Source organism: Pristis pectinata, chromosome 3, assembly GCF_009764475.1.
Source record: "Pristis pectinata isolate sPriPec2 chromosome 3, sPriPec2.1.pri, whole genome shotgun sequence".
Classification (NCBI taxonomy): Eukaryota; Metazoa; Chordata; class Chondrichthyes; order Rhinopristiformes; family Pristidae; genus Pristis; species Pristis pectinata.
The window spans coordinates 3,061,284-3,074,225 of record NC_067407.1 but is presented as its reverse complement, the minus strand read 5'-3'; the positions used below and the strand labels follow the sequence as shown (position 1 = coordinate 3,074,225).

At 46.0% G+C, this 12,942-nt stretch overlaps 1 protein-coding gene across 1 annotated transcript in view; it reads left to right on the top strand.

The window, feature by feature from the left end:
- The window catches only part of dnai3 (dynein axonemal intermediate chain 3), an 85,493-nt gene that overhangs the window by 53,597 nt on the left and 18,954 nt on the right, over positions 1–12,942 (top strand). The window contains exons 14-15 of the mRNA XM_052013159.1: positions 1,896–1,980; positions 11,880–12,007. Coding sequence (XP_051869119.1) covers positions 1,896–1,980; positions 11,880–12,007 — 213 coding nt within the window. The remainder of the gene's footprint in view (positions 1–1,895; positions 1,981–11,879; positions 12,008–12,942) is intronic.

Below are 12,942 nucleotides of genomic sequence, written 5' to 3'. Positions count from 1 at the left end.
TCAACGAGTGACCATGGGTGCCAAGGTGAAGAAGGTGCACTGGCCACTTTGTGGGAAGGAATTGCATGGATGAAGCCGCTTTTCCCATGTATAACGTTGGGGACACTGGACCCAGTGAATATCCAGTGTAACGAGCTGTGTTAATTTGCATTAATCTCAATTAATTTGGTTCTAACGTCATGAACAAAACCAGAGGTCATGTGTTTAAGGTGATCCAGAGGGGTAGCTGGGAATCGTGATCCGTCACTCTCCACCTAGAAGGGCAGTGGAAGCAGATGCAACTGGATGGAGACAAAATGTACAGGGTTAGAGGGACATGGGCCAAATGCAGGCAAATGGGACTAGCTCAGGTAGACACTTGGTCAGCACAAATGAGTTGGGCTGAAGGGCCTGTTTCCATGCTGTATAACTCTATGACCCAAGGTTCTGGATGCAGACTAGGGGGCAGTCAGTGAGTGGGATAGATGAGCAATGCTAAATGCCCTCCCTCTGTGCTGCATTGTTCAAAGTCAAAGTCGAGTTTATTGTCATCTGCACAAGTCCATGTGTGCACGGGTGCAATGAAAAACTTACTTGCGGCAGCATCACAGGCACAGAGCATCAGATAAGCAGCATTCACAAGAAAAACATAAACATAAATTATACACAATGTTTACAAGAAAGAACACAAGTAGAACAAAAAAAAGTCAAAGTCCATTTTAGTGCAAAGTGATCAGAGTGGTCATAGTGTTGCTAAACTGCAGTGATTAGGGTTTTGCCAGTTGGTTCAAGAACCGAATGGTTGAAGGGAAGTAGCTGTTCCTGAACCTGGTGGTGTGGGGTATGATTCTCGCTTGGGGTGCGAGAGGTCCCGGGTTCAAATCCCGGACGAGCCCCCAATTTTGTCACAAACCAGCAACAAAAGAAACACACTGAGCATGATTCAGTGTTAAAAACTATTTTATTAATCACTACTTATGATAATACGTAAAATAAAAGTAATAATGTTAGTATGTTAGAATTCAAGAATGTTAAACCTCGAACGTTAACCCCAAAACTAAACTCTTCGTGTGTGTGTGTGACAAAGTCCAAAACTCCCAGTTCCTGAATGGTTCTTAAAGTTCAGTTCCGCAAGCCATAAGGTGAAACATGAGCAAGGGCTTCTTCAACAACCACCGTTGTCTGAAGATAAGATGTAGATGTAGAAAAACATAGAGAGAGTACATACGAAATCCAAATGTTCCACGATGGAACCCAAACGACACTTCAGTGTTTACTCGGTAGTGACTTCCTCACCCCGAAAAGCATCCGAACCGTGGTCGTCCACACACAAATACCTGTTTCCTTCTACAGGTCAGCAACAAAGTGAACTCCACCGGATTACTTCCAACTTCCATACATGGATTTCAGTGGCAGACACAGTTATTGTTTCTCATCCATCGATAGAGAAAACAAGCAGGCTGGTGTCTCTCTCCCTTCTCTCTCTCTCTCTCTCCTTCTTCTTCTGCCTTCTTCAACAACGTCATTACGTCCTTTATCTTCTATTGACGTAAGCACGCCCCACACACACACACACACTCTCTAAAAGGGACTTTCACTGAGTCCGTAACAGTTGCTAAACTGCAGTGATTAGGGTTTTGCCAGTTGGTTCAAGAACCGAATGGTTGAAGGGAAGTAGCTGTTCCTGAACCTGGTGGTGTGGGGACTTCAGGCTTCTGTACCTCCTGCCCGATGGTAGCTGTGAGAAGGTGGCACAGCCCGGATGGTGGGGATCTTTGATGATGGATGTGGCCTTGAGGCATCACCTCCTGTAGATACTACTGATGATGGGGTGGAATGTGCCCCTGATATTGTTGGGCAGAGTCCACATTCTATGATTCTGTGACTATGACTCTCTCTTCCTGTCTCTCCAACAGGTGACACTACCTAAGATTGAAGGCAGTGGAGAATACAGCCCAATCCGAATCAGCATGAGAGAGAAGTGCACCAACAGGATAAACGGTACGGTTACACCTCCCACCCCCTGAGTAAAACAAACTCTGGGTTCGGCACAGGTTCCTCAGGGTACGTTTTATCTCAAGGAATACATCTGAGTTCTTGTCACATCTAATGATTTTGCTATTGAAGGATATAAGGGATGGCCATAGGGGGTGATTCACAGATGGGCACCTCCAGTATTATGTTGGGCAGTCCCCAGCAATGGAGGATGGCTTGCTTCCATTTCTGTGGGTCCTGACGAGGCCACTGTGGGAACCTCAGACTTGGCCACAGATGGGGCAGGAAGTGGTTCAAGTCAGAGTCATACAGCACGGAAACAGGCCCTTCGGCCCAACTCGTCCACGCCGACTGTGTTGCCCAGTGAGCTGGTCCCATCTGCCCGTGTTTGGCCCATAGCCCTCTAAACCTCTCCTATCCATGGACTTATCTAGATGGATTTTAAATGTTGCTAATGTGTCCACCTCAACCACTATTTCTGGCAGCTCATTCCAAATACGCACCACCCTTTGTGTGAAGAAGCTGCCCCTGATGTCCCTATTAAATCTCTCGCCTCTGATCTTAAATCTATGCCCTCTAGTTTTTAGCACCCCCTCCCTGGGAAAATAGACTGTGTGTTTTCACCCTGTCCATACCCCTCATGATCTTATACACCTCTATCAGGTCTCCTCACAATCTCCTACGTCCCAGGGAATAAAGTCCTCATCTACACAACCTCTCCTTGTAACTCAGTCCCCCAAGTCCAGGCAACATCCTGGTAAATCTTTTCTGCGCTCTTTCTAGTTTAATAACATATTTCCTATAACAGGGCGACGAAAACTATACACAATACTCCAAGTGCAACCTCACCAACATGTTATTCAACTGCAACATAACTTTCCAACTTCCATATTCATGAAGGCCAGTGTGCCAAACGCTGCCTTCACCACCCTGTCCACCTGTGATGCCACTTTCAGCAAAATATACACTTGTACTCCTAGGTCCCTCTGGTCCACAACACTCCCCGGGGTCGTAGCTGGGTGGATAGTTTGTAAGGTGATACCTGCTTTCCACTGCTTACCGTGGGATTCTGTGAGCTCCCAATACATGGACTCGAGGTTCCCAGCACCTTGCGAATGCTTCTTCTCCACTTTGTGTGGTCTTGGGCCAGAGATTAGCAGGGGTCAGGGAACATGGTGTTTCTTCAAGGAGGAATTGAGCACTTCCTTGGATCTATTCCTCTGTCCGTGTTCTAATCAGAGCTCAGAATAGAGTTCCTGTTTCAGAATCTGGTGTCAGGCACAAGGCTGCACCGTTACATTAGGGTCTGTCCAATGTCGTTGGTTGAATGTAACCAGGGCCTCAGTGAGGGAGATGTTGTCCATAGATCAAACCCCTATTAGAGTGCACTTTAACAGGTGGGACAGACAAACACTCCCTCATAATTTCATGGTCCTATCACTGGCAGGTTGTGTCTAGAAGATCAAATTATGGCGATAGAGCAAAGGCATGAATTCTGTACCAAATGCAAATAGGTAATAAACAAAGCTTCATTCATTCCTTTGTAGCAGGCGTGTTGACAAATGGTTGGTTTTCCTGCCCATGGTTTGGCAACACAGTGCTGATGAGTCTATCGCAACTGCATTGGATTTGGTCCACTTTTCAATGTCACTCTTATAAACAAAATACCAGCCATTACCTGTCCCCATCCAATCCTGGTGCCAGACCCTCAACACTGCATCAGGTACTGGGAATGCTCAGCAGGTCAGGCAGCATCTGTGGAGAGAGAAGCAACAGATCTGACCTGCATTTGTCAGCTTTTACGTATCCTCCTTGTTCTCTGTCTCTCTCTCTCTGTCTCTCCCTCACTCCCTGTCTCTCCCTCTCCCTGTCTCTCCCTCTCCTGCTCTCTCTCCATCCCTCCCCCCCCCCCCCCCCCGAGCTGGGGCTTTTCTCTTTGGAGCGACGGAGAATGAGACGAGACTTGATAGAGGTGGATAGGATTATGAGACACAGACAGAGTGGACAACCAACACCTTTTCCCCAGGGCGGCAATGGTCAATACCAGAGGTCACCCGTTTAAGCTGTGTGAGGGAAGTTCAGTGGAGATGTCAGGGGTAGGTTTTTTACACAGAGAGTGGTGGGTACCTGGACCCACTACCAGGGGTGGTGGTAGAGGCTGATACGATAGGGGCATTTAAGAGACTCTTAGATAGGCATGTGGACGAAAGAAAAATAGAGGGTTATGGGAGGTGAAGTAGAGAGGGGGATAGATAGAGTGTGCATAAGGTTTATATCGGTCAGCACAACATCATGGGCCGAAGGGCCTGTACTGTGTTGTTCTGTTCTATGTTCTCTGTAACTTCAAACTAACTTGTTTTTCTTTCTTTGCCAGTTCTGACAAAGGGTCATCAACCTTAACTCTGCTTCTCTCTCCACAGAAGCTGCCTTACCTGCTGAGTGTTTCCAGCATTTGAAATAAAAACTGAAAATGCTGGAAACACTCAGCAGGTCAGGCAGCGCCTGTGGAGAGAGAAACACAGTTAATATTTCAGGTCCGTTCTCAGAACTCAACAGTAAATGAACATTAAAAAAAACTACTGATGCTGGACTTCTGAAATAAAACCATAAAACGCCGAAATGTTAACTGCTCCCCTTCCCACAGCTGCTACCTGACCTGTTGAGTGTTTCCAGCATTTTCAGTTTTTATTTCAGATTTTCAACATCTGCAGCATTTTGATTTTCCTAAACATTGCACTTGCTGTTAAGTGAGGGAACCTTTATTTTGGTCAAAAAAGAGTAAATATGAGTTTTATTTAAATCATGAAAAACAAAAAATTGTAAAAATCTGAAGAGCCTTTGATGCAGATCAGTAAAATGTATACCTTGCTACAACAATAAATAGAGTCATAGAGTTATACAGCACGGAAACAGGCCCTTTGGCCCATCTGGTCAATGACGACCAAGATGTCCCATCCTAGTGAGTCCCATTTGCCAGTGTTTGGCCCACAACCTTCCAAACCTTTCCAATCCAATCCATGTACCTGTCCAACTGTCTTTTAAAAGTTGTTATTGTACCTGCCTCAACAACTTCCTCTGGCAGCTCATTCCACATAGATACCACCCTTTGTGTAAAAAAAGTTGCCCCTCAGGTTCCTATTAAATCTCTCCCTCTCACCTTAAACCTGTGCCCTCTAGTTCTTGATTCCCCAACCTTGGGAAAAAGACTGAGTGCAGTCACGCTATCTATGCCCCTTGATTTTATACACCTCTATAAGATCACCTCTCAGTCTCCTACACCCTAAGGAATAAAGTCCTAGACTGTCCAACCTCTCCCTATAACTCAGTCCCTCAAGTCCTGGTAAAATCCTTCTAAGTCTTTTCTGCGCTCTTTCCAGTTTAATAACATCTTTCCTATAGCAGGGCGACCAAAACTGAACACAATACTCAAAGTGCAGCCTCACCAGTGTCCTGTACAACCGCATTGTAACCACCCAACTTTTATAAATGCCCTGACTTATGAAGGCCAGCGTGCCAAAAGCCTTCTTCACAACATTAAATACATGTGACTCTACTTTCAGTGAGGCATATACCTATATTCCAAGGGCCCTCTGTTCTACAACACTCGCCAGCACCCTGCCCATCACTGTGAAGGTCCTGTATTTGACTTTCCAAAATACAACACGTCACACGTATCCGAATTAAACTCCATTTGTCATTCCTCAGCCCACTTACTCAGCTGATCAAGATCCCCCGTAATGGCTAATGAGATCTTAGTTTTAATAATTAGAGAACAGGGCTATAAAGAGGAATCTAGCCTAAAGCTCTGGGAAACATCTGGCACACGGTGCACACCTGGGCTGTATCAGGGAAGGGACATAGTGTCCTTGGGGGGAGTGCAGTCCCCAGTGTTGGGGCTACAAGGGCTGAATTACAAGGAACCATAGAACATAGGACAGTACAGCACAATACAGGCCCTTCGGCCCACAATGTTGTGCCAACCTTTAAACCTCGCCTAAGACTATCTGACCCCTTCCTCCCACATATCCCTCTATTTTAAATTCCTCCATATGCTTATCTAGTAATCTCTTGAATTTGACCAATGTACCTGCCTCCACCACCGCCCCAGGCAGCGCATTCCATGTCCTAACCACTCTCTGGATAAAAAACCTTCCTCTGATATCTCCCTTGAACTTCCCACCCATTACTTTAAGCATTAGTGCCCTGGGAAAGAGGCGCTGGCTGTCTACTCTACCTAGTCCTCTTAATATTTTGTACACCTCTACCATGTCTCCCCTCATCCTCCTCCTCTCCAAAGAATAAAGCCCTAGCTCCCTTAGCCTCTCATAATCCATACAAGGAAGGAGTAAATAAAAAGGTCTTGTCATCCTAGCAATGTCTCACATCTTGGGTTCGATCCCGACCTCTGGCACTGTCTGTGTGGAGTTTGCACGTTCTCCCTGTGACCGCGTGGGTTTCCCCTGGGTGCTCCGGTTTCCTCCTACATCCCAACGATGTGCGGGTCGGTGGGTTAATTGGCTGCTGTAAATTGCCCCCAGTGTGTGGGTGAGGGGTAGAATCTGGGGGGAGTTGATGGGAATGTGGGGAGAGTGAAATGGGATCAGTGTAGGGTTGGTGTAAATGGGTGGTTGATGGTCAGAATGGACTCGATGGGCCGAAGGTCCTGTTTCTGTGCTGTGTGACTCTATGAGTCTATGAAGGTAGATGGTTGATTGACATGTTTGGGGCTTTGAAAGAAATTGATAGCATGGGTGAAGATAAGGCAACGTATCCTTAAGATTGGAGGCGGGCCATTTGGGAGAGAGACTGGGAAAGAAATCTTCAGCAAGGAGTTCTGGGGATGGTCAACAAATCAGATCTGTGGAGGGAGAGAGACACAGAGTTACTGCTTCCATCTGAGCTGGGAAACGTTTGAAATAATTTTCAGGTTGCAGAGGGGAGGGGTGTGAGTGGGTGGGTTCAGAGAGAAGCAGAGGAAAGGTCTGAGAGACGGTGGAGACTGAACGACACTGAAGGTTGATGGTCACGGCCAATCCAAACTGTGATCCCGCCGAACTGATGGATTCCATGGACCAGGCCTTCACTGCAATGGATCATCTGAACTGTTCCCATACCTACTCCTGGGGTCTCTGACTTCCCCTCTGTCACTCCTGGGGTCTCCCCCTCCCTCCCTGTCACTCCTGGGGTTTGCAGCCTCTCTCTCAGCCTATCCCTTGGTCTGCCTCTGCCCAGCCAATCCCAGCCTGAGACACCAGCCAATCACCTCTCTGCATTGGAGCAATGGACTGAATGCCCATTGGGTGAAAAAACAATGTTTACTGAGGTAAAACATTCCACAGATACACCTTATGGCGTCATTGAAATGTCTTAAAGTAATTACATAGTTTAAACTATTTCCCCCACCCAGAAACAACTGGACCACCTGACTTTGCAAATTACCCCCAATTAAAACAAAAGTGTTTATTTCATTCTTTCGTCTTTATCTTGTCCCAACTCAGCCACAACTGTTTGAAGTTTAGCCAGTAATTTATTCAGGGGCTTGGTAATACTGCAAGGTGACTCAAGTCTAAGGGTAGGATCAATAGAAAATAATTAGACGAGATTCCTGAAGGAATGTTAGAAATGCAAACCAAAAATATTCTATATGCTCATATAGCACAGAAACAGGCCCTTCAGCCCAACCGGTCCATGCCAGCCAAGATTCCTTGCTAAGCTTGTCCTATTTGCCCATGTTTGGCCCATACCCCTCTAAACCTTTCCTATCCATGTACCTGTCCAGGTACCTTTTAAATATTATTAATGTACCTGCCTCATCCACTTCCTCTGGCAGCTCGTTCCATATAAAGTCCCAACCTACTCAGCCTTTCTCCATAACTCAGTCTTTCAGGTCCCAGCAACAACCTCGTAGATCTCCTCTGAACTTTTTCCACCTTAATGGCATCTTTCCTTTTGCAGAGTGAGCAAAACTGAACATAATATTCCAAATGCTGCCTCACCAACATCTTGTACAACTGCAATATAACATCTCAACTTCTATACTCACTGCCCTGACTGATGAAGGCCAGCAAGCTAAAAGCCTTCTTCACCACCTTCTCTACCTGTGACACCACTTTCAGGGAAACATGTACCTGTACTCCAAGGTCCCTCTGTTCTACAACACTCCCCGGGGCCCTACCGTTCACTGTGAAAGTCCTGCCCTTGTTTGTCTTCCCAAAATGCATCACTTTGCACTTATCCAAATTAAACTCCATTTGCCATTCCTTGGCCCACTTGCCCAGCTGATCAAGATCCCTCTGTAAGTCCTGATCAGCACCTTCATTGTCAATGACACCACCTGTTCCCATTGGTTTATTTGAATTGAATTGGTTTGTTATTGTCATATGTATCGAGGTACAGTGAAAAAGTTGTTTTGCATGCCATCCGTACAGATCATTTCATCACATCAGTGCATTGAGGTAGTACAAGGGAAAACAATAACAGGATGCAGAATAAAGTGTCACAGTTACAGAGAAGGTGCAGTGCAGGCAGACAATAAGGTGCAAGGTCATAATGAGGTAGATTGTGAAGTCCAGCGTCCATCTTATCATACTAGGGGACTGTTGAAGAGTCTTATAACAGTGGGATAGAAGCTGTCCTTGAGCCTGGTGGTACGTGCTTTCAGGCTTTTGTATCTTCTGCCCAATGGGGGGGGGGGAGGGGGGAGAAGAGAGAATGTTTAGGGTGGGTGGGGTCTTTCATTATTTTGGCTGCTTTACCGAGGCAGTGAGAAGTGTAGACAGAGTCCATGGAGGGGAGGCTGGTTTCCGTGATGTGTCCACAACTCTCTGCAGTTTCTTGCGGTCACAGGCAGAGCAGTTGCCGTACCAAGCCGTGATGTATCCGGATAGGATGCTTTCTATGGTGCATCGATTAAAAAAATTGGTGAGGGTTAAAGGGGACATGCCAAATTTCTTTGCCTCCTGAGAAAGTAGAGGTATTGATGATCTATTTTAGTGTCATCTGCAAATTTACTAACCATGCCCTGTACATTCTCATCCAAATCATTGATATAGATAACAAGTAGCAATGGGCCCAGGAGTGACCCCTGGGCTGCTCCACTAGTTACAGGCCTCCAGTCGTTACTGAATGAAAGTATTGATTTCATTGTTGAGTCTAGAAGGCTGTAACGTTCCAGTAAGGAGATGAGGTGCTGTTCCTCATGCTCTAAGTTTATCTATGTTGGTGCAAGAGATGCAGAGTGGAGGGCAGAGTGCAACTGGGACGGAGGAAATGTGAAAATCCAGCCACTGCCAGCTCAATTAATGGTTTTAAATCTGATATTGCTAGGTTTTGGTTAGCAAGCAATATAAGAGTTTGGAACCAAGGTAGGTAGCTGGGTTTGGAATACAGATCAGCAACAGACTCACTGAATGCCAAATTTCTTCAGCCTTCTGAGGAAGTAGAGATGCTGATGAGCTTTCTTGGCCATGGTGTCAATGTGGTTGGACCAGGACAGGCTATTGGTGATGTTCACTCCTGGAAGCTCTCAACCATCTCGACCTCAGCACCGTTGATGTAAACAGGAGCATGTACACCGCCCCCTTTCCTGAAGTCAATGACCAGCTCTTTTGTTTTGCTGACATTGAGGGAAAGGTTGTTGTCATGACACCATGTTACTAAGCTCTCTCTCTCCTTCATCGTTATTTGAGATACAGCCCATTACAGTGGTACCTTCTGCAAACTTGTAAATGGAGTTAGAGCAGAATCTGGCCACGCAGTCATGAATGTATAGGTAGTAGAGTAGGGGGCTGAGGATGCAGCCTTGTGGGACACCAGTGTTGAGAATAATCGTGCTGGAGGTGTTGCTGCCTATCCTCACTGATTGCGGTCTGTTGGTCAGAAAGTCAAGGGTCCAGTTGTTGGGGGTATTGAGTCCCAGGACTCAGAGTTTGGAGGTGGGTTTGCTTGGAATTATAGTATTGAAGGCAGAGCTGTAGTCAATAAACAATAGTCTAACGTAGGTGTCTTGACTGTCCAGATGCTCCAGAGATGAGTGTCAGGCCAGGGAGATGGTGTCAACCATGGACCTGTTTCAGTGGTAGGTGAATTGCAGTGGGTCGAGGTTGTCTGGGAGGCTGGAGTTGATGCGTGCCATGACCAGCCTCTCGAAGCACTTCATGACGGTGGATGTCAGAGCCACCGGGTGGTAGTCATTAAGGAATATTACCTTGTTTTTCTTGGGTACCAGGATGGTAGTGGTCTTCTTAAAACAGGTGTGAACCTCAGATTGAAGCAGAGAGAGGTTAAAAATATCTGCAAATACCCCCACCAGCTGATCTACACAGGATCTAAGGACACAGCCAGGGACACCATCTGGGCCAAATACTTACCGTGGGTTCAGTCTCTGGAAGACAGATCTTGCATTGTGGGTTCAGGTGCATTGGAGGCTGTCAGGGTGGGTGGTGACATTCCGATCCCCTTCTGTTCAAAACGTGCATTGCATGGACACAGGAGTAAAGAAATCTCACTGCAGTTGTACAGGAGACACAAGACTGCCAATGCTGTAACCGGGAGCAACAAACAGAGAGAAAGATGAGAAGATAAAAGAAGATTTCTTTATCAGTCACATGTAGATCGAAACACACAGTGAAATGCACCTTTTGCGTAGAGTGTTCATGGGGGCAGCCCGCAAGTGTCGCCACTGTTACGGACTCAGTGAAAGTCCCTTTAAGATAGAGTGTGTGTGTGGGGCGTGCTTACGTCAATAGAAGATAAAGGACGTAATGACGTTGTTGAAGAAGCAGAAAGAGAGAGAGAGAAGGGAGAGAGACACCAGCCTGCTAGTTTTCTCTATCGATGGATGAGAAACTATAACTGTGTCTGCCACTGAAATCCATGTATGGAAGTTGGAAGTAATCCGGTGGAGTTCACTTTGTTGCTGACCTGTAGAAAGAAACAGGTATTTGTGTGTGAACGACCACGATTCGGATGCTTTTCGGGGTGAGGGAGTCACTACCGAGTAAACACTGGAGTGTCGTTTGGGTTCCATTGTGGAACATTTGGATTTCGTATTTACTTTCTCTGTTTCTCTACATCTACGTCATATCTTCTGACAACGGTGGTTGTTGAAGAAGCCCTTGCTCATGTTTCACCTTATGGTTTGCGGAACTGAACTTTAAGAACCATTCCGGAACTGGGAGTTTTGGACTTTGCCACACACACCCACGAAGAGTTTAGTTTTGGGGTTAACGTTCGAGGTTTAACATTTTTGAATTCTAACATACTAACATTTTTACTTTTATTTTATGTATTATCATAAGTAGTGATTAATAAAATAGTTTTTAACACTGAATCATGCTCAGTGTGTTTCTTTTGTTGCTGGTTCGTTACACCACGCTTCTGGCGCCAACATAGCACGCCCACAACTTCCTAACCTGTACGTCTTTGGAATGTGGGAGGAAACCGGAGCACCCGGAGGAAACCCACACAGACACGGGGAGAACGTACAAACTCCTTACAGACAGTGAAGAAAAGAGGGGAAGTAATTGGTTAACCATTGTCACATGTTCCAAGATACAGTGAAAAGCTTTGTCTGCGTGCCACCCAGACTTGCTACTAAGAAATACGAAAAGAAGATAAACTGTAGAGCTCTGTGATTCCATGTAAATATATTTACTGAATGCATTCAGGAGACATACTGAAGTGTCTACAGATCAAGACTTGTCCAAAACCTCTGCACAGCCAGCTGGAAGGACTGAATAACTCACTCCTGTTCCCACTATGGTCTCAGATAGGATTGTGTAGAATTCAGAATTTCAAAAAGTTGTGGTAATTCCCTTTTTAAAAAATAGTTAATTTTAATCACTTGTGCTTCCAAAAGAAAATCCTGTGATGTACACAATGATGAATGGTTGTCCTCTCCACAGAGAAAGCCCAACTCCACCTCTTGAAGGGCAAAGGGGAAAACACAGAATACAGCACCAAGGATGTTCCTTCAGCCAGAGATCTGACCAACCTGACGGACATCAACACCTTCCTCTTCATTGGTTCCGAGGTAAGTAAGTCTGAGCTTTCTTGTTCTGGGACTCAAGTTAGGCCAAGTGATTGTATTAGTGAAAAAGATTATCATTTCCACAGCACCTTCCACGTTCCTTGTAAATCATCTCAAGGAACTCTATGGCCAATGAAATGCTTTAGCAATGTAATGGAACATACTGGGTACAAATGCAAGAAAATAGGTGTAGGGGAAAGCCACTCAGCCCCTCAAGCCTCCCCCATGGAGTCAAACAGCAGGAAAACAGGCCCTTTGGCCCATTAAGTCCATGCCGACCATCGACCACCCATTTCCACCAATCCTACACTGATCCCATGCAATCTCCCCACATTCCCATCAACTGCCCCCACATTCTACACCTCACCCACACACTGGGGACAATTTACAGCAGACCTGCACGTCTCTGAAACCGGATCACCCGGGGGAAACCCGCACGGTCACAGGGAGAACGTGCAAACTCCACACAGACAGCGCCGGAGGTTGGGATCGAACCTGGGTCTCTGGAGCTGTGAGGCTGTGCCTCCCATCACTATGCCCCCTGCTGGTTTGTACACAAAAAACTAAAAAAAAAACAGGTTGCAGTGTTGATCGAGGGATAATTGATTTGGTGACAGGGGGGCAGAGGGTGGTGGAAGGTGCTTCTCTGATGGGAGTCCGTGACCAGTGGTGTACGGCAGGGATCGGTGCTGGGACCCTTGTTTATGATGTGTATTAACGATGTTGATATTGGTATTGGTTTATTATTGTCACTTGTACCGAGGTACAGTAAAAAGCTTGTTTTATAAACCGATCGTACGGGTCAATTCATTACACAGTGCAGTTACATTGGGTTAGTACAGAGTGCATTGAGGTAGTACAGGTAAAAACAATAACAGTACAGAGTAAAGTGTCACAGCTACAGAGAAAGTGCAGTGCAATAAGGTGCAAGGTCACAA